The 22,668-nt window shown below is 39.7% G+C and overlaps 1 protein-coding gene across 2 annotated transcripts in view; it reads left to right on the plus strand.

The window, feature by feature from the left end:
• The window catches only part of AstA (allatostatin A), a 219,637-nt gene extending 201,306 nt beyond the window's left edge, over window positions 1-18,331 (plus strand). For both annotated transcript variants that reach the window (XM_067144390.2, XM_067144389.2), the window contains exon 2: window positions 16,982-18,331. In XM_067144390.2, coding sequence (XP_067000491.2) covers window positions 16,982-18,123 — 1,142 coding nt within the window. In that variant the 3' untranslated portion in view covers window positions 18,124-18,331. The remainder of the gene's footprint in view (window positions 1-16,981) is intronic.
• Window positions 18,332-22,668: the final 4,337 nt, after the last annotated feature.

Genomic DNA, 22,668 nt, shown 5'->3' on the forward strand with positions numbered 1-22,668 from the left:
AATTAGAAATGAGAATGGTAAAACTTTTAAGCTAATACGACAGAGTAACAGAGACGCTCGTAACAGGTTACAGTCTTTAGAACCCTGTGTTCTATTCGAATTGATTTCGTCTGGCTCTTCGGCTGAATGGTCAGCGTACTGGTCTTCGGTTCAGAGGGCCCCCAATTCAATTCCCGCCTGGGCCTGAGATTTTAATTGCGTATGGTTAATTACTCTTACTTGGAGACTGGGTGTTTGTGTTCGTCTTTTTCTTTCTTTCTTAATCTGCTTACCTTCCAGGCTTGTTTTTCCCTCGGACTCAGCGAGAGATCCAACTTCTACCGCCTCAAGGGCAGTGTCCTGGAGCTTCAGACTCTGAGTCGGGTGATACAACTGGGGAGGATGACCAGTACATCGCCCGGGTGGCCTCACCTGCTATGCTGAACAGGGGCCTTGTGGAGGGATGGGAAGGTTGGAAGGAATAGACAAGGAAGAAGGAAGGAAGTGGCCGTGGCCTTAAGTTAGGTACCTTCCCGGCATTTGCCTGGAGGAGAAGTGGGAAACCACGGAAAACCACTTCGAGGATGGCTGAGGTAGGAATCGAACCCACCTCTACTCAGTTGACCTCCCGAGGCTGAGTGCACCCGTTCCAGCCCTCGAACCACTTTTCAAATTTCGTGGCAGAGACGGGAATCGAACTCGGGCCTCCGGGGATGGCATCTAATCACACTAACCGCTACACCACAGAGGCGGACTTGTGTTCGTCTTAATGCATTTTCTTCACCTGTATACGCCACACCACACTACTAACCCCGCACAGAAATACACAATAGTAAGTTAATGCATCCGTCCACATGCGATTGGCGATAGTAAGGGCATCCAGCCGTAAAACTAGGTCTTGTAGCGCAGATGGTAGGTACCGACCTTGGCCTTGATTAAGGTACAGCCCCAGCATTTGCCTGGTGTTAAATGGGGAAATCACGGAGAATAATCTTCAGGGCTGTCGAGAGTAGGGTTCGAACTCATTATCTTCCGAATGCAAGTTGACAGCTACGTGACTCTAACCGCGTAGCCACTCGCTCGGTGATGCCCTTCCTGACGACAACCCTATGTTGAGGGGTATATTAACTATTGCGTATTTCTATGGTGGTTAGTAGTGTGGTGTATTGTATAAAATTGAAAAGAAGTGCATTAAGACGAGCAAAACTACCCGGTCCCCAAGCCAGACGAGTTAACCATACGTAGTTAAAATCCTCGGTCTGGCCGTGAATCGAATTCGGGACTCTCCGAAATGAAGGATAGTATGCTGAGGAGCCGGAGACATTGTAAGTTACCTTAATTAACTATTTGTCCTCGTAGTCTAGATGTTGTGGGATGTAACATAAAACAAAAGTGGTTTAAGTCTCAGAAATGATATCTTGTTTTGCTTTGCAATGAAATATTTTAAAAGATATTGCAAATTAATAAGTTTATTTTAAAGAGATGAGGAACTATCAAAGCCTGCTCATGGGTGCTAGAGTGGAAGTAAGCATTTTCCCTGTTTAAAGACTATATAAACTCCTGTGACCCTTACATGTGGCAATCTCTGGACCAATATATCAAACATACGAGTGACATACCGTCATTGATAATATACACATATCAGCTTATTATTGGTGTTATTGCGTACAGCTAGAGATAGGTAGCTAACTTCTGCGTTATATGTTTCTTTAATGGTAGTTGCTGTTTGCTGTTTGCGTATTCGATAAATGGTTTAATATGCCCGTCTTTCTTCATTCTATATTTCAGGTGGATCTAGTTTGCTCTTTGTACGATTGCCATACTATATAATCATAGACTACGTAAATGGAAGGAGTGGCATCATAACCTATCGCTATAGTCAATGGCTTCTCGTCAAGGCGGTCGCAGCTCAAATCTTGGTGGGATTTTGAAATGAAAATTCTGTTTTCACGTAAAACTAGAGGTACTCTGGCGAAGATAAACGAGCTTACCTCCTTGTACGTAAAAGTATATATATATATTGAACCCGAGTGACTTAGGCCCATAATCAATCATGATTTGATCGGTAAAATAATATGAGACATTTATTGAAATACAGAGGAGTGTATTTGAAAATATTTCGTTTAGGTAATGTCGAAATCAGAGCGAAGGAAGGACGACAGACTGGAGCCTGACGGATTAGCTCAACCCGACAACTTTTAGCTACTTCACAGCAGGGAATATCATTAGTTGGCGTACAAGGAAATACAGAGTCCACAAATAAGTCTTGGTCAGAAAGAGGAAGGGGGAGAATCATACAAAGAAAACTCACCACATGAGTAAGACCTTGGGATATTTTTGGTAGGACGGAAATTCCATGACCTCATGGAAAATTACAGCGGCTGAGTGTACGTTCGCTAGCCTAAGTTCGAGCAGGTGGAGATTTAAATCACGTGACCGCTTGCCGGCCAATAGTAAAAATTTGATGGGAGACTCAGTGATACCATCTTAAGGAATGATGGATGAGATATTTTCGTAACTACAAAGTAGTCAGTAATAAATTAATATGAGTACGCGGATGAATGTAATGAATTTATTAGGGGTCATGCATGGAAAAATAATCAATACTTAATGGCAAATTAAATAAATTGAAGGCTGGATTTCTTGGAAACCGGACAGCTTGAATCTCATTGGCTGAAAGAAGACCACGTTGTCAGAGACGCTTACGAAGGCGCGAAATGTGAGGAGCTAAATCCATCCATATCTCCTAAATCTGTGATCACCTGGAGTTCATATTTTATCCAGCAGATATGCTAGCGGAGTGGATTAATTTGATGTAAATTTTAACTTCCAATTCGGAGTGCAAGTACCGATATTAAAAATCCACCCCCTCCCTAAGGGGCATGACGTCAACAAATCCGCGGGAAAAAGGCTTCATCCATATATACGGAGCTAAATTGACGGTCGCCAGCCACTTGTCTTGAATCGTTGGAGCTGAATTGACGGTCGCCAGCACACGTGAATTGAATATCGGGAGTTGAACTGTTGGTCGCCGGTAACTTAGAATTCTACGGACGTACAGTCATTTAATGGCGCGAGCATCCGCCAGTGTTTGTAAAGTGTGATCGCGCTCAAGCAACATGTTAAATCTGGAAATAGTTAACGTAGGACAGTGTTTGTCCTTTGTGAATATCAGTGATGTAAAGTAATTACCCTGCAAGAGAGTAGTATAAAATATATCACCATAAGTACGTACATAATAGACTGTGTGACGAACAGTACTTTAAGGAAGTAGTAGCCTGTACTTAGCTATACCGAACCGATGTAATGAACACGTCAAGAATGCCGTATAAATCGGGCGTATCGCGACGGGCGAAATAGTTGACACCTCGTCGTACGTGTCCAGGTCCATTGTGCGGTAGGTGGACGAAGATTAAACAGTGTAAATATATTAAATTCTTGGGTCTAGGATAGAAATTTGTTGTATCCAAATTAAAGTATACAGTGTTAACGTAGTAAATGGTGAAGGTTTGTGGTAAGCAAGATATGAGTGTAAAATAATAATGTGCCAGGAAATCTTTTGTGAAACTACGCCATCAAGGATGGAGGAGTAAAACGCAGAGAGGGGCTGGATGAAGCCTCTCGTCTGCAAAGCTGCAATGGAATACCGATAACTAAGATGAGTACTAAACTGTAAAATATATTTGGGAAATGTTATCGTGATGGGAAAAATGGGAATAATTTGATTATACTTGGTTACCTTCTGTAACAAGATGGGTCGCTTAACGACCCCATCCTAAATTTGTAGCACGGACAGTAGTAAATCATAATAATGTAAATAATCGGGTCTTTTATGTATTCAGTTTGTTGGAGATGTAAATTTGTATATGTAGTGTAGTACGTTAAGTCATGCATGCATTCATATTTTCTTTGTAGTCGATAATTTTCTTTACATTTGATTTTGATTATGCTAGTTAAATAAGACCCGATATGTGCTTTTATGTTTTGCCATTTTAACGAGCCATTTAATGACATGGAAGGAAAATCCAGCTTCGCCATACCAAGTGTGTTTTGTTGAAATTAATATGGTCATATTTTCAAAGTGAAGTTGTTAAATTTGTGAGATGCGATTAATATAATAATTTCCAAGTAAATCATATCTGGAGTGTTTAGTGCCAGAATAAATCGACTTTGTAAAAGGGGTTATGCGTTAAACATATTACGGGTGGACTACCGAGTTACAGGCGAAAATATTATTTTTTTAAATAATAATAATAATAAATAAATAATATAACTACTTTTTTGTGAAGATATTTCTTTTTTAAATATGATTTGGAGATAATAATAATTTATGTGATCAAGTGTTGAGTTTATTGGGAATCATTTAATGACGGGATGTCGTTTTTTTTTTTATTCGGAATTAAAGTGCGTGATAACTTAATTTGATCGATTAATAATATTGAAATGTAGATCGGTGTTAATAATCCGTACATGTTAATGAACGTGTGGTTTAAATTACGGTCCAATATTTTTTTACGTATAAATGTCGCGTTTTGAAGTTGCGATTCATTAGCCGGAACATGTAGTGCTAATATTACGAGACCATGATTGTCAAATTTTGGTAAATATAATTTCAAGATGTTACGATTATTTGTGGAGAATGAACTAAAGCATAGATCCAAATGAGATAGAAAATGTGAAAGAATTTGCAGTCAGATAATAAAAGGTCGTACGATGTCCGAAATGAATAAATAAGTCAGTTGATAATTCTGTGAGGAATAAATAAATGAATCAAGGAATATTGAGATAGAGAGGAAAATAAATTCCGTACGAGAGACACTTAGGATATTGATATGAGTGTAAAATGTACGGGCAGTGTCACAGAGAAATACTGAGTTACGCAGCGGGTAGAATTCGAACCCGTGACAGCATGTACGAAATAAATAGACTGCACAGCTGTTCGTTGAGATACAACGGATCTAAGGATAATGAGAGTTCAGATTCCACAGAAATGGTCGTATATTGTATTCATTGTAATAACGAGTGAGGACAATCATGATGTCGTGATAATAATAATAATAAATATTGCAGATAAAGGATTGGACCGCCTTAATTAATTGAGCGTTGATAACGATGTTAAACGGGAATCTAATTGAGAATATGCAACCGATAATAATAACAATGTAAGGACGATGTTAAATCACCGCGGTCGGATTAATAATAATTGTCATAATAATAACTGTAATGAGGTCGTTGGTTGATCAGTGAATTAATTTGTAATTGCACCGATATCTTAATATATATAATTTGGCGGAAGTGACCGGTCTATTAATAATAATAACCTCTTAAGTGACGTGAAATATAATAATATCTTGAGTCACCTATTCATTAATAATAATAATAACCACGAGAGGGATATAATAATAATAACAGTAATAACCACTTGGTGTTTGCATCCCGCATAATAATGACGATATTAATCAAACGTGACAGTGCCAGACACCGTTGAATAATAATAATAATAATAATAATAATAATAATAATAATAATAATAATAATAATAATAATTTCGAGGATGATAATATCGTGAATTAAATTATTTGGTGACGATATCCCTCTATTAGTATGTTGAATAATGAGAGTGATAATATTAGAATCATTTTTTTTTACCGCGTTATTGTACGGTTTCCGTACGGGACGATGTGACAGTCATACTTGCGTGTTTGTTTACTTCGCTCGCGATGCGAGGGGGGTCATTGGCCACGGTATTTCCCACCGCTTCTCGTTATCTCATCTGTGGCAGTAGTCTACTGAGGCTAACTGGGGACAATTCAGATCACATGTAAATAAAATGTAAATGCTAATTCATTGGTATGGCATCAGCTGGATATCGTAAGATAGGAACTGTCCGTGGAATCCAGTTTTCGCACTTCACGAGAAACATTACCCAGTCCGAGTACCGGTCTCGGAAAAATGTATATAGCCGGAGTACATCATCTTAGTTAAATCGGGAAGCCGACCGTAACATGGGTTATGCTCGGGCTCCCGATAGAAGGAAGCTATATCTTTGAGTGACGGTTCGATTCAAATGGAATCGATCCGTAAATTATACCTCCAAAATGTCATTTTATTTCAGAAGCAACGCAGCAAGATATTGATACCACTTGCGGTATGGCAAGTGATTTATATATGTAACATGTGTGTAAATTCAAATATTGTTGCCACGTGTATCAAAGTTTTATACGTCAAATGGCGTAATAAACCGCTCCTTCTGGCAAATTATTTCAAAGGAAACCACTCTCATAATCTTTTTATTGTAGTTAGATAGTGCCCTTTTTAAAGTAATAGTCACTTCCTAGTCCTATCATGGAGTCCTTAAATTCAAGTTACAATCGAGCCTTCCCCCTCTTTATTTTATGTTGCTCCGTTCATCCCCGTGTTCTATTATGCCGTTATATTTATATTTGATGATTTAAATAATGAACCGACACCCCTGAGATAAATGCTAGTCTGGGACTCGGGAGGTGGACGGGTGCAAAATGGCTGGCCCAAAGTGGGGCTTTAAGAACGGCAAAGTGTTGCTTTAAGAACGGCAGAGAGGCCAATTTTATTGCTAATCAATTTTTATATTTTTATACTTTTTTTCAAAATTTTATATTTTTAAGTTTTTGATTTTTTATTAATTGATGACCGCATCACGGTCAAGTGTGTGTTCACTTGTAACGTAGTATCATGCTAGAGTAAGGTTAGTTTCGAACGGAGCTAGATTTGACTAGTGTATTAATATAATCCACTGCTAATCTCTTCAAGTTTGGCAATGATTCAAAATTCAATAAGCTCGAAGATTTGATGTTTCTCTTTTCCCATATGGAATTTAATATTTTTTGTTATTCAGGACTCCATTTAAATGTCATTGGACATGAGATGAATATTATAAACAGTTGTTTAGGAAGGCTTGAAATGGTAAAAATATTACTGAGCACCAGTTCAAGTTGTTATTTAAAAAGAGGTTGAGATGGTATAAATTAAAATTAACGTATTTCAGGGCAGGAGATTTCCAACTTCGTCGTTGTTTTTAATGTTGTTGTTGTTATATTGGAGCGGTTTATTGTGAAATCTTAGGCGCAAGCCAGCATTCAAGTTGAATGACCTGCAAATGTAAACAAGTTTTATAGTCAAAATTTTTTTTTTGTTAAATGAAAGTTAGTGTAGGGGTATAATGTCATAGGATAGGGCCTAGACCCAATAGCGTATTCCTTCGTGTGCAGCAAGGCGAGAGGCCGATCGGCCCTTTTGCTTTCTCAAGAAAAGTTATAATGTCTGACGACGGTGGGGAGCGATCCCAGGACATAGTGGTAGAAGGACAGGGAGAGGTGAAAGCTCTCACGTTAGAGGACTTAATGCAAGCGTTGGCTTTGAATAATGTTGCAATGGAACGTAGGTTAGATCAATTACAGGCCGATAGCGTGTCAGTTAAGCAGACAAATGACAAAATCATAAATAAAGTTGATCAAATGCAGGCTGATAATGTTTCAACTAAACATGAACTTGCAGAACAAATGAAGGTTAATAGTGTTTCATTAGAAAACAAAATAGACCAAGTACAGGCTGCGTGCGAAGTTAATAAAACAGAACTCAAGGCACAAATAGATGCAGTTCAGGCCGCGAGCGTAGCGATGGGACAGGAACTTAGGGACCAATTAACTCAAGTCCAGGAAGCATGTCACTTCGCGAAAGACGAATTAAAAGTGCACATGGATGCGTACATTACCATCGTTAATGAAAAGGTTGACCGCGTTAGAGATGAGGCTCAAATGGAACGCGCAGAAATTAAGGAAAAATTGAACGCTAGTGTCAAGGAACTCGCCGCTCTGCGATTAACTGATAAAAAAGACATAGAATCACACATAGAGGAAATTCGGGATGAGTGTAGGAAGGAGAATGACATCGTCCGGGGACAAGTAGAAGAAAAATGCGCGCAGATAGCTGGCACCTTGGACAAGCATGACAAGGGCATGAACGAGTTACGTGGGGAAGCCGCACGTACACTTGTCATCGTAGCAGGACTGAAAAACAAAGTCGAAGAACTAACTATAAATTTAGAAGACCGTAGCCAGAGAATAACTAAGTGCGAAGACGCAAACTTAGCGTTATTCCAGCGGACGGAAGATCTAATCGAACAGGGCCAATCATTTGCCGACACGGAAGTTCGCCTATTAGAACAATGCAAGGCGTATAATGGGCAAAATTCCGGCACAAAAGAAATAGCCAGTTGTAATCCCGACGGAATGGATGACATCCGAAAAGACTTGGAGATGTTGAAGGCTAGGTTGGAACCATCAGCGTCTAGCCAAGATTTTAACCTCCAATATCGCGAATACGAAACCCATGATAACCAGGGGATTCATAAGAAAGGAGGCCTATCCCATGCTGATACACACGGTTTCAAGTTTGAAAACAGAGATGGGTCGTCTACGTCATCAAATGCTATCCCGACATCGGTGGTACACGTCATTAAGATGTCTGATGACAAGCCACCAAAGTTCGATGCCCGTGGGCATGTCACCCCGAAAGGTTTCATCCGGGAAATCGCCAGTTATATAAGTGAGAATAAAATACCAGTAGAGCGACAACTGCGAACAGTCGAGAAATTCCTAGACGGAGCACCAGCTGTATGGTTCAGGGCTTTCTTGTATACTTTTGAAGATTTTGAAGGATTTCGGCGGGCTTTTCTCCAAAAGTTCTGGAGTATTCAGGAACAGCAGGAGTTAAGGCTGGAAGTATACTCCAGACGATATGCAACATCTTCACCAACGAAATTCTCTGATTACTTTGTGGCACAATTTCACAAGCTACGGGAGCTTGATAATCCAATGAGCGAAACAGAATTGATTAGCGCCATTGGAAAACAATTGCCATTCGAGGTCCAACGAATGATGATAGCGTCAAATGTCCAGACAGCTGTCGATGCGGAGGCGTTATTACGTCAATTAGACCTCACAACGCATCATTCGAACCCAAGACAAATTAGGAGCAGGGACCAACAGGTGAATAATATCGAACGGACAATCGAACCGAAGACCACTAGTACGAAGAACCAGGGAACTAGTACTGATCCAGAACCTCGTCGAGCATATAATACGGAGTGGAAGCCGCGACAATGGACGAGACCAAGGAATTTTGCGGAAGGCAACCGGCAAACAAACCAAGGAAATTTTCGAGCCGACAGGGGATACCGTGGATGCCAGAGAAGTAATTACAGGCCGTATCCAGCTAGGAATCAAGGGAACCCGAGATATTACCAGGGAGGATCTCGTCAAGAGAAGGATGACAGATACCAAGAGTCTAGGCGGTATATAGAAGAGCTGAATAAAAGAAAATGGAAGGAGGCGATCCATGATCGAGGCCGTGATGAGGAAGCGACAGGAGCGGAGAGCTTGCAATTCCAAAGAGCAAGGAAAGGTGGCAGCGACTTGAACCCGAATGCACCGACGTTCGATTCGGGACAAGGAAACAAAGAGATGTGACTAGAAGCAGAGGATGAACGAGAGGAAGCAGATGACGAGCCGGAAGAAGATGATGTCGAAGAAGAGGATGAAGAAGATGACGGAAGGGAAGAAGAAGTCCAAGTAATCCATACACCAATTGAAGCAAGGCCATGTCCAGAGTGTGGAGAGATAGACAGCGACGTGCAGGAATTTGTCAATACGATCCATCAAATCGAAAGACAGAACGAGGAGTTAAGGGTCAGGAACCAGATGTTGAGAGACGAAATCAATAGCCGTCGCAGAACAGAGGATCCAATGTCAAATCATGATAGTGATGATATGGACACATCATAAAAAAAATCTCATGATGCTCACTAGATTTTTTTTACCTGGGCAAGAGGAAGATGAACCCGAGTGACTTAGGCCCATAATCAATCATGATTTGATCGGTAAAATAATATGAGACATTTATTGAAATACAGAGGAGTGTATTTGAAAATATTTCGTTTAGGTAATGTCGAAATCAGAGCGAAGGAAGGACGACAGACTGGAGCCTGACGGATTAGCTCAACCCGACAACTTTTAGCTACTTCACAGCAGGGAATATCATTAGTTGGCGTACAAGGAAATACAGAGTCCACAAATAAGTCTTGGTCAGAAAGAGGAAGGGGGAGAATCATACAAAGAAAACTCACCACATGAGTAAGACCTTGGGATATTTTTGGTAGGACGGAAATTCCATGACCTCATGGAAAATTACAGCGGCTGAGTGTACGTTCGCTAGCCTAAGTTCGAGCAGGTGGAGATTTAAATCACGTGACCGCTTGCCGGCCAATAGTAAAAATTTGATGGGAGACTCAGTGATACCATCTTAAGGAATGATGGATGAGATATTTTCGTAACTACAAAGTAGTCAGTAATAAATTAATATGAGTACGCGGATGAATGTAATGAATTTATTAGGGGTCATGCATGGAAAAATAATCAATACTTAATGGCAAATTAAATAAATTGAAGGCTGGATTTCTTGGAAACCGGACAGCTTGAATCTCATTGGCTGAAAGAAGACCACGTTGTCAGAGACGCTTACGAAGGCGCGAAATGTGAGGAGCTAAATCCATCCATATCTCCTAAATCTGTGATCACCTGGAGTTCATATTTTATCCAGCAGATATGCTAGCGGAGTGGATTAATTTGATGTAAATTTTAACTTCCAATTCGGAGTGCAAGTACCGATATTAAAAATCCACCCCCTCCCTAAGGGGCATGACGTCAACAAATCCGCGGGAAAAAGGCTTCATCCATATATACGGAGCTAAATTGACGGTCGCCAGCCACTTGTCTTGAATCGTTGGAGCTGAATTGACGGTCGCCAGCACACGTGAATTGAATATCGGGAGTTGAACTGTTGGTCGCCGGTAACTTAGAATTCTACGGACGTACAGTCATTTAATGGCGCGAGCATCCGCCAGTGTTTGTAAAGTGTGATCGCGCTCAAGCAACATGTTAAATCTGGAAATAGTTAACGTAGGACAGTGTTTGTCCTTTGTGAATATCAGTGATGTAAAGTAATTACCCTGCAAGAGAGTAGTATAAAATATATCACCATAAGTACGTACATAATAGACTGTGTGACGAACAGTACTTTAAGGAAGTAGTAGCCTGTACTTAGCTATACCGAACCGATGTAATGAACACGTCAAGAATGCCGTATAAATCGGGCGTATCGCGACGGGCGAAATAGTTGACACCTCGTCGTACGTGTCCAGGTCCATTGTGCGGTAGGTGGACGAAGATTAAACAGTGTAAATATATTAAATTCTTGGGTCTAGGATAGAAATTTGTTGTATCCAAATTAAAGTATACAGTGTTAACGTAGTAAATGGTGAAGGTTTGTGGTAAGCAAGATATGAGTGTAAAATAATAATGTGCCAGGAAATCTTTTGTGAAACTACGCCATCAAGGATGGAGGAGTAAAACGCAGAGAGGGGCTGGATGAAGCCTCTCGTCTGCAAAGCTGCAATGGAATACCGATAACTAAGATGAGTACTAAACTGTAAAATATATTTGGGAAATGTTATCGTGATGGGAAAAATGGGAATAATTTGATTATACTTGGTTACCTTCTGTAACAAGATGGGTCGCTTAACGACCCCATCCTAAATTTGTAGCACGGACAGTAGTAAATCATAATAATGTAAATAATCGGGTCTTTTATGTATTCAGTTTGTTGGAGATGTAAATTTGTATATATAGTGTAGTACGTTAAGTCATGCATGCATTCATATTTTCTTTGTAGTCGATAATTTTCTTTACATTTGATTTTGATTATGCTAGTTAAATAAGACCCGATATGTGCTTTTATGTTTTGCCATTTTAACGAGCCATTTAATGACATGGAAGGAAAATCCAGCTTCGCCATACCAAGTGTGTTTTGTTGAAATTAATATGGTCATATTTTCAAAGTGAAGTTGTTAAATTTGTGAGATGCGATTAATATAATAATTTCCAAGTAAATCATATCTGGAGTGTTTAGTGCCAGAATAAATCGACTTTGTAAAAGGGGTTATGCGTTAAACATATTACGGGTGGACTACCGAGTTACAGGCGAAAATATTATTTTTTTAAATAATAATAATAATAATAATAAATAAATAATATAACTACTTTTTTTGTGAAGATATTTCTTTTTTAAATATGATTTGGAGATAATAATAATTTATGTGATCAAGTGTTGAGTTTATTGGGAATCATTTAATGACGGGATGTCGTTTTTTTTTTTATTCGGAATTAAAGTGCGTGATAACTTAATTTGATCGATTAATAATATTGAAATGTAGATCGGTGTTAATAATCCGTACATGTTAATGAACGTGTGGTTTAAATTACGGTCCAATATTTTTTTACGTATAAATGTCGCGTTTTGAAGTTGCGATTCATTAGCCGGAACATGTAGTGCTAATATTACGAGACCATGATTGTCAAATTTTGGTAAATATAATTTCAAGATGTTACGATTATTTGTGGAGAATGAACTAAAGCATAGATCCAAATGAGATAGAAAATGTGAAAGAATTTGCAGTCAGATAATAAAAGGTCGTACGATGTCCGAAATGAATAAATAAGTCAGTTGATAATTCTGTGAGGAATAAATAAATGAATCAAGGAATATTGAGATAGAGAGGAAAATAAATTCCGTACGAGAGACACTTAGGATATTGATATGAGTGTAAAATGTACGGGCAGTGTCACAGAGAAATACTGAGTTACGCAGCGGGTAGAATTCGAACCCGTGACAGCATGTACGAAATAAATAGACTGCACAGCTGTTCGTTGAGATACAACGGATCTAAGGATAATGAGAGTTCAGATTCCACAGAAATGGTCGTATATTGTATTCATTGTAATAACGAGTGAGGACAATCATGATGTCGTGATAATAATAATAATAAATATTGCAGATAAAGGATTGGACCGCCTTAATTAATTGAGCGTTGATAACGATGTTAAACGGGAATCTAATTGAGAATATGCAACCGATAATAATAACAATGTAAGGACGATGTTAAATCACCGCGGTCGGATTAATAATAATTGTCATAATAATAACTGTAATGAGGTCGTTGGTTGATCAGTGAATTAATTTGTAATTGCACCGATATCTTAATATATATAATTTGGCGGAAGTGACCGGTCTATTAATAATAATAACCTCTTAAGTGACGTGAAATATAATAATATCTTGAGTCACCTATTCATTAATAATAATAATAACCACGAGAGGGATATAATAATAATAACAGTAATAACCACTTGGTGTTTGCATCCCGCATAATAATGACGATATTAATCAAACGTGACAGTGCCAGACACCGTTGAATAATAATAATAATAATAATAATAATAATAATAATAATAATAATAATAATAATAATAATAATAATTTCGAGGATGATAATATCGTGAATTAAATTATTTGGTGACGATATCCCTCTATTAGTATGTTGAATAATGAGAGTGATAATATTAGAATCATTTTTTTTTACCGCGTTATTGTACGGTTTCCGTACGGGACGATGTGACAGTCATACTTGCGTGTTTGTTTACTTCGCTCGCGATGCGAGGGGGGTCATTGGCCACGGTATTTCCCACCGCTTCTCGTTATCTCATCTGTGGCAGTAGTCTACTGAGGCTAACTGGGGACAATTCAGATCACATGTAAATAAAATGTAAATGCTAATTCATTGGTATGGCATCAGCTGGATATCGTAAGATAGGAACTGTCCGTGGAATCCAGTTTTCGCACTTCACGAGAAACATTACCCAGTCCGAGTACCGGTCTCGGAAAAATGTATATAGCCGGAGTACATCATCTTAGTTAAATCGGGAAGCCGACCGTAACATGGGTTATGCTCGGGCTCCCGATAGAAGGAAGCTATATCTTTGAGTGACGGTTCGATTCAAATGGAATCGATCCGTAAATTATACCTCCAAAATGTCATTTTATTTCAGAAGCAACGCAGCAAGATATTGATACCACTTGCGGTATGGCAAGTGATTTATATATGTAACATGTGTGTAAATTCAAATATTGTTGCCACGTGTATCAAAGTTTTATACGTCAAATGGCGTAATAAACCGCTCCTTCTGGCAAATTATTTCAAAGGAAACCACTCTCATAATCTTTTTATTGTAGTTAGATAGTGCCCTTTTTAAAGTAATAGTCACTTCCTAGTCCTATCATGGAGTCCTTAAATTCAAGTTACAATCGAGCCTTCCCCCTCTTTATTTTATGTTGCTCCGTTCATCCCCATGTTCTATTATGCCGTTATATTTATATTTGATGATTTAAATAATGAACCGACACCCCTGAGATAAATGCTAGTCTGGGACTCGGGAGGTGGACGGGTGCAATATATACATATATTAATATTTTCTGTAGTTTCCCCACTTTAACACCTGAAAAAATATCTTAGTTAGGCTAAGGCTACCGCCACTTCCTTCCCGATCTTAGCCCTTTCCTATCACTTCAAAAAAGCCTGTCTGAATTGTGTGAAGCTACTAACATAATAAAACATACTCTTACGAATGAAAAACTCTATCGGTTTCATTACTCTAATTTATTTCCGGATGACCTAATAAATGCACACACACACACACACACACACACACACACACACACACACACACACACACATGTATAATCACGCATAATTCTAACCAGTTACGAATACACCACTTACTAATTACTGTCTACAGTATTTAAAAATGGCTCTTCCTTATGGAGCAACAGGTGGTCCAGCCAGTTGCTATACCTGCGGACGCTTAAACCTTATTTTCATGTCCCCCAAGGCCAGTACCTCATACAGCAGCTGTGTGTAGACAGCTAGACCTGAACACACGGCTACTGGCCACTCGACACACGATGACTGTTCGTTGGTTCGACTCCACAGACAGTCCAGTAATTCACACAGTCGCATGCAGCGAACAACTATACAGCTCAACAGCATTCAGAAACAGGACGATACTCACCACAGCGAACACTAAAACAGGTCTATTGAAATGTCGTATGGCTTTTAGTGCCGGGATATCCCAGGACGGGTTCGGCTCGCCAGGTACAGGTCTTTCTATTTGACTCCCGTAGGCGACCTGCGCGTCGTGATGAGGATGAAATGATGATGAAGACAACACATACACCCAGCCCCCGTGCCATTGGAATTAACCAATTAAGGTTAAAATCCCCGACTCGGCCCGGAATCGAACCCGGGACCCTCTGAACCGAAGGCCAGTACGCTGACCGTTCAGCCACCGAGTCGGACAACAGGTCCATTTATCCTCGCTGACTCACGGAGAACCTCAGTCTACAGAAATACACAAGTACACAGTACTCTCAGGTAGTACAGGCCTTCCGCTCCGTTGCTTCCAGCCCATCTACTCACTGGTCTCTTGTTCAGACCTCGGTGGGACACTAGCGACAGCCAACACCACTGTCGCCCTCAGCCCAGCCACCGAACCCCAACACACTAGAGTCTCACACCGACTCCACCACGGAGCACGGAGCCCCACTCTGACTGCCTGTCCGCGGCTAGTCTCCGTTTTTATAGCTCGGGTGATTTGAGCCAGAATTTTCGTGAGGTGACTAGAATCAGAACATTTCCGCAGAATCTCCAAGAAACTCACAGGTAAGCCGGCCGACGAGAACAATAGACGGAAAGGCCAGCCCCACTCTACAAGCCGGCTAGGAGATCCCAGGTCGTGTGAGTCACTAGCCCCTTCTTGGAAGTAACGAAAGGGGCTACTATGGGGGTGGCACGTAACAATACGGTAATATTGTACGTAGCATAATAATAATAATAATAATAATAATAATAATAATAATAATAATAATAATAATAATAATAATAATAATAATACGTTTTAGTGTGAATGTAATTGTTATGGGTTTATAATGGGCCTTGAAATGCAAGGACGTGTCTAGCAACGGTACAGTTTAGTGGATCAATAACACTACCAGACTGATATCTGAACTGATAGTCCGGCACTGATTTCGTAATTTCAAGTGTCTCGCATCACTGAGATGTCCTCTATGAAGATTGAATAGAATGAAATAATTTACTATGGTGACCTCTAACAACCAAATGATGTAAACAGAAAACCCATATGTGATAAATCGCAGGTAAATGAAGTATGCGGTTAAGTGTTGACCAGGCTCTCCTAGGTAGATGAAAAACAGAAAAATGTTATTTAATGCAAGGTTTGACGAAGTTCCGAAGATGAGAATATTTTCCATTCCTGTTTGTTCATGTCGAAATTGTTGGCAATTTGGTTTTCAGCCTGTCAAAGTGGAGGTGTCTTCAACATAGTCTCCCAACCTTCATGCCACTGAGATTTTCGGGAATATCTCTCAGGATGATAAATATCAATATCACTAATTTTAATGGTATATCAATTGTTTCACTTTTTTAATCACTAACGTTGAGCACTGAGCTACTTCACTCCTTCTGTGCTGTCCTGTAGTTCTAGTCTTTTGATATCTTTGTTCATCTATATGACACTTTTATCCCGTTTTCTTATCCTACACTTCGCTATCACGAATGAATATCAATCATGCCAAGGAGCGTTGAAGCCCGCCCTCCTGATGAAGCTGGAAGAAGAAAGAGCTAGTCGGAGGCTGCGAAGTAGTGGATGCAGAAGAACGTAGATTGATGAGGAGAGAGCCCATCTATCTGGGACGACAACGTACTAGATGCGGAAATCATCGTTGTACTTTAGTGTTCTCGTGTTGGTTCTTGTTCGTTCTTTTTGTCGTACCATTCTCTGTACACTTAATCAGTTGAAGCGATTTTAATATGGATCACTAGATTTCAAATTTACTGCTCAGGATGATAAATCCTGCTCCATACTGTTTATACTATGTCGTGTTCCTTTTCTATGTACCGTATATAACGTATATCTTGTGTGACATTGTAATATTTGAAACCTCTTCTTCGTTAGTACATACGTGTCTAACAATGGATTGTTTTGTTATGTTCCAGGCACGATGCGCTTCAGCCCTTATCAACAAGTTCTACTCCTGGCTTTCGCTGTCACTGTATGTTGCGGTAACGTGCCTCAAGACTCAGCCACAGTACCTGCTGGATCCGGAGACAATGCTCCCGCTCTTCTGAACCATCTTGACGAAGGCACCAGCCCCGATGCTTCTGATCTTGAGTTCTACAGGCGACTCTATGATTTCGATGTGGGGAAGAGAGCATACAGCTATGTGTCAGAGTACAAACGTCTCCCAGTTTACAACTTTGGCCTGGGGAAGAGATCAGGGGGGAAACTGTACGGCTTCGGACTGGGGAAACGGGCTGGTGGGGAAGGAAGGAGATTCTCCTTTGGGCTGGGAAAGCGTATTTCAGATGAAGATGAGGAATATTTCTATCCTGAATCGGATGAAGAAATATCCAGCGGTGAGGAACCTCTTGACGACGTGACAGATGGGATGGATAAGAGGGACAGACTATACTCCTTCGGTCTTGGCAAACGAGCTCGCCCATACAGTTTTGGACTTGGGAAACGAGCTGGGCCCTCAATGTACAGCTTTGGTCTGGGTAAACGTGGTGGCCACAACATGTACAGCTTCGGCTTGGGAAAGCGGGCTGATGGTCGTCTCTATGCCTTTGGTTTGGGAAAACGACCAAATTATGATGGAAGGATGTCAGGCAGCAGATTCAACTTCGGACTTGGAAAGCGAGCATCTGCAGAAATGGAAGATGACGATGATGTTCTAGAAGAAGCAAAGCGAGTTCCTGAACATCGGTTTGCTTTCGGACTTGGCAAAAGGGAAATCAAACCGAAGGAGCTGGAAGCAGTCAAGAACGAAATAAATGACGCTCAGGAGAGGAGACACCGGCATGACGAATCTGACAGTGCAGATGACGTCACAAAGGATGAGGAGCAATCCCACAACCAGAACAACAATGGAAAACATGCCGTGAAGAGGAGCCTGCATTACGACTTTGGCCTGGGGAAAGGAACGGGTGTCGGGTATGATTTTGAGACTGACGCTGATGACGATAAGGAGAGTATTAACGATGAGTTTGCAAGGTTTGCTCGCCGTCCTTACGGGTTTGGCTTGGGTAAACGCATCCCTATGTATGACTTTGGTATTGGAAAACGTGCAGAACGTTAAAATCGCTCTCTCATGTCTTTCTATTGTACGTAAGAAATGGAAAGAGGCCAATAATTTATTTGAAAGATATATAAACTATGTGAATTCCTGAGAGGTGCTTGACCTCGATTACTTTCTAAATAGTTTGACTATTTCTTACAAATTGACTCGATAAGAGCAATGTATAAAATGTGTATAGAAATAAAATATGATTGTGTTATGATGCAAACATTTAATCTATACCAGAGCTGCCATGGTTGTCCAATACCCCATATCTTCTATGTATCCCTGATTTATATTATGCTAGTCAAAATGAGGTACTTCAGTTACTTGTCCACTTGTAAAACAGTAATGATGGATCGAATATCATATCCAACATCATACTGGCCTATCAGTTACAACATAAGACACTTTTAATATGGTCAGTTGTTTAAGGAAGTGTAGAGGTTTTATGCTGATTTTCCACATCAACCATTCAAGAGGTTTTGAAAAGGACAATTATTTCACAATACTGCGTGTTTCCTATAACACACACAAAACTTTCCGATACACATTTTAAATTCAGTAATCACATGATCTCAGTTTCAAAGAGAGTGGTGGAACATTTATTTAAACGGTGATAATTCACCTTATTTTTGTAAATTATTATTTTATCATTAGCAGGGAACAATCAGGTCATTTAATTTTAGTTCATTTCAAAGGAGAACGTATTTATGTTTACCCAAAATAAGGAAAATAAATATTCTGGATTGGCAGGTAACAGAGGCATACAAAGAATATTTGAGGGCATTATAATGAACATTTTCAAGAATATTGGAATTTAGAAGCTTACATCTATTATAATTATTAAATACTTTTCTTTCCTGCGTGGACCACTTCACTTTACTTAAACTGTCGAATGGGTCACCCATGCTACGATGTAGTATTTTAGGACAATGATGGACTGAAGTAGATATACGGGGGAAGAAGTATTACATACGACGATGGGTGTTGGAATGGAGGGGAAGCTTGGTGAAGACGTATGCAGAAATGTATACGTAAGCTTTCAGTATATGACATCTAGTCATGTCTAGTTGTTTTGTTCGCGTTATCAATGGCAGCCGAGATTAGAAAAGTTTGCAGTTGCAATCCTGGTTGAAATTATTGGTGTGATTATTCCTTTCTGTTACCTTTCTCACCATACTGAGGAGAGAAAATGCTGTGAAATGTTGGCTAGTAATTCAACTAGTAAAATCAGAGTACAACAACAAGAGTTGGCCTGAAGTCACCTACTTGAATATTCCGTTTGCATACGTCCTCACGAAGTGCTCCCCAGCTTTCGTTCACCCCACCAACATTTTCTACAGTATTCATCTTTCCCTATTCCTACTACCATCCTCACATATTCAATGAAAATGCCACATCATAGTATGGGTAAAACGTCTGACAAGATTGTATAAATTCCACAGCAGAAGAAGAATTATATAATAATGACACCGGCCGTTTAAACCTATTATTATTATTATTATTATTATTATTATTATTATTATTATTATTATTATTATTATTTCTGTGTTTATTATTAGTATTTTATTCAAGAGAATTATCTGAAATATGAGAGTTTTACGAAATATTTGATTGCTTCTTATTTTGACGTACAGTGCAAGAAACGGGCTAGGTACAACATAAAATACTGAAAATGAAGTGTGCTTTTTCAAAAGTTTTAATTTCTTACTGTATGTAAACATTTAACGATAAATTAAATTGCTATAGGTAATATATTTTTAATATGTCCCACATACTGTTGGTAAATAAGTCAAACAAAATTAATACCATCCTATGAATGAAGTTAAATACACTATGCGAGGGTATGTTAATAGAGAATTGATATAAGATATATTTTAAGTGGAAAGGTACAGTACATTCTCTACCTTGCTCGATAAGTACTCGTATTTACACCTGATCGAGTCTAAGAATGTATAACATTATTCCAAAATAAATAAATTTCTTTCGAAATAGCATTTATTATTGTATTGTGTTTTCTTATTACCTTTGCCCTATTTAAACCTTCCTAGAACGTCAACAACCAACGTTATACTATCATTAGATAGCCAGGCAGTGTAGAAGCGCATCAACCTGTACATGCAAGCACAGAAATGGTGTCCCGACGTAAACAGTCAACACTGCCGCACTCCAGTACAGAAAAGGAGGAGAGGGAGTGGAGGGGTAGTGTCCAAGGCCACTCCAGTACCGAAATGGAGGGGAGGGAGTGAACGGGCAGTGCTGAAGGCACAGTGTGTGTATTGCTATACACCCACCACTGTGCCCATTTCAATCACAATAGTCTTGTAGAGGGCTGTCTACCTGCAGCAATACGTTAAGCGTGGAGGTGGGGGTATACCATGCTTTGTTTATACCGGGACACCATTACTGTGCTCGCGTGTACAAGGAGTTTTTGAATTCAGACACATCCCACCATGGGCACCGCAGAGGCGTGGTGAGGTTGCATGAGCACCCCTCAGGTTAATGAAGAAAGGTGAGTTGAAGAATAGGTTGTATAACATTGGAAGTAATTTATTCAAAAGTGCATACATTAATTCCTTAAATTTAATGCTGATCAATGGTGGCGGTGGTGGTGGTTATTGTTTTAAGAGGAAGTATAATACTGATGAATAGGATGCAGATATTTTTGGCTCTAACTGGTTTTTCCTGCAGCTACGGTGATTCTTGTCACAAATAAGTGTTTTCTATATGACATATAAATATGCATTTCGGTCTTACTTTGATATTAGGCCATAATTTGTTTTTGGTAAAAGCGTCGTATTTTAGTCATATTTGGGTGGTTTGGTTGCAGCCCTAACTGTACATTTACAGTACTAAGTAGGAAAAGAAACAATAATATTTACTAAGTGTCAGTCGGAGGTATTCCTCATCTTACAATTTGTAGAACAGTCTCGTTATACATTTCAGTGCCACACGTGGAGGAGAATAAAGAAGTTAATTCTGCATGCATTTGAACTTTATTGCAGTGCCTTGAAAGCCTTTTCATTTGTTTTGGAATGTAATGTTTCTTGTTCAATTTAAAATGTAAAATGTATTGATATTCCTTTATGTTGCGTATTCAGCGCGAAGGCTGGTTTGATCCTCCACAGCTCCACCAACACCTGTCATAGATAGCCTAGGCGTCACTGAAGAGGCATAATAGCGAAATAAGGAGTGAGGTAGCACCCGTTGCTTTCCTCACCGAGCCAGAAGTTGCTATTACATATCATTCTACCAAGCCCACTGAAATTCATGCACCAACCAATCCCATGAGCGATATTTTTACACCATTCATAACAGGGACTGGCTGTATAAGAAATGGTATTACTAGCATGTAAAAGATCTCTGGTGATACATTTGGTATTTACCCGACAAAATTAATTAAATCTCAGCCATAGACGCCCAAGAGAGATCCGGTTTACTCTGTCTGCCATCTAGCGGACCTAGAGTAAAACGGAACGTCGAAATTGACGAGCAGACAGCCAGATGGCGTCAAATCGAAATGTCTGCACACGGTAGCTGAGACCATACGATTATTATTATTATTATTACTAGCATCCCTAATACCCCAGTCACTTTCATATTGTGAAAGCCAAGGATGAGACGGAGACAGGTCAATGAAAGTAACAAATTTATTCTAGCCCATACCAGAAGACATAGTGCACTGTGAACACTACAACTCGCCAGCAAAGGCAAAAAAGATTGAATTATATTATGTTAAATCCTATTTTTCCTCGGTATCAAACTTCCAAGACTGTATGTAAATATATCTCGACTTTTAAAGTGTTACTTAGCTTTCCCACGGAACTGTATTTAAAGTTAAGCCTATCACACATATCTCAGGTGGTCTGATTGGTAGAATATAACATAACAGAACAGAATAAAATAGAGTAGAATATTCCCATCCCCTAGCTCCGGATCTCCTGGAACTGGAAAGAGGGGTCATTTTTTGTAATCCCAATTATTTTTGATACATGCATGATTTTCTTGTTGCAATCACTATTGAAAAAAATGAAACGACGTATGGCTTTTAGTGCCGGAAGTGTCCGAGGACATGTTTGGCTCGCCAGGTGTAGGTCTTTTGATTTGACTCCCGTTGGCGACCTGCGGATCGTGATGAGGATGAAATGATGATGAAGCCGACACAGACGGGACCGCTGTGACCAAAGGCCAGCACATTAACCATTAGCCGGGCGCATTCACTATTTACACTCTATCTCTAAAGTGTACGATAGTTTTTAAAATGTTATTTATTTTTGTTTTAGCCATTAACAGTGTTATACAGTCTCACCCTCATTGCCCGGCTCCATGACTAAATGTTTAGCTTTCTGGCCTTTGGTTACAGGGGCCTCGGGCTCGATTGTCGGCAGTGTCGGGAATTTTAACCATAATTGGTTAATTCCGCTGGCACAGGTATATGTATTATCTTCATCACCATTTCGTCCTCATCACGACGCGTAGGTCGCATACGGGCGTCAAATCAAAAGACTTGCATCTGGCGAGCCGAACTTGTCCTCGGACACTCCCGGCACTAAAAAGGAACAT

Source organism: Anabrus simplex, chromosome 3, assembly GCF_040414725.1.
Source record: "Anabrus simplex isolate iqAnaSimp1 chromosome 3, ASM4041472v1, whole genome shotgun sequence".
Classification (NCBI taxonomy): Eukaryota; Metazoa; Arthropoda; class Insecta; order Orthoptera; family Tettigoniidae; genus Anabrus; species Anabrus simplex.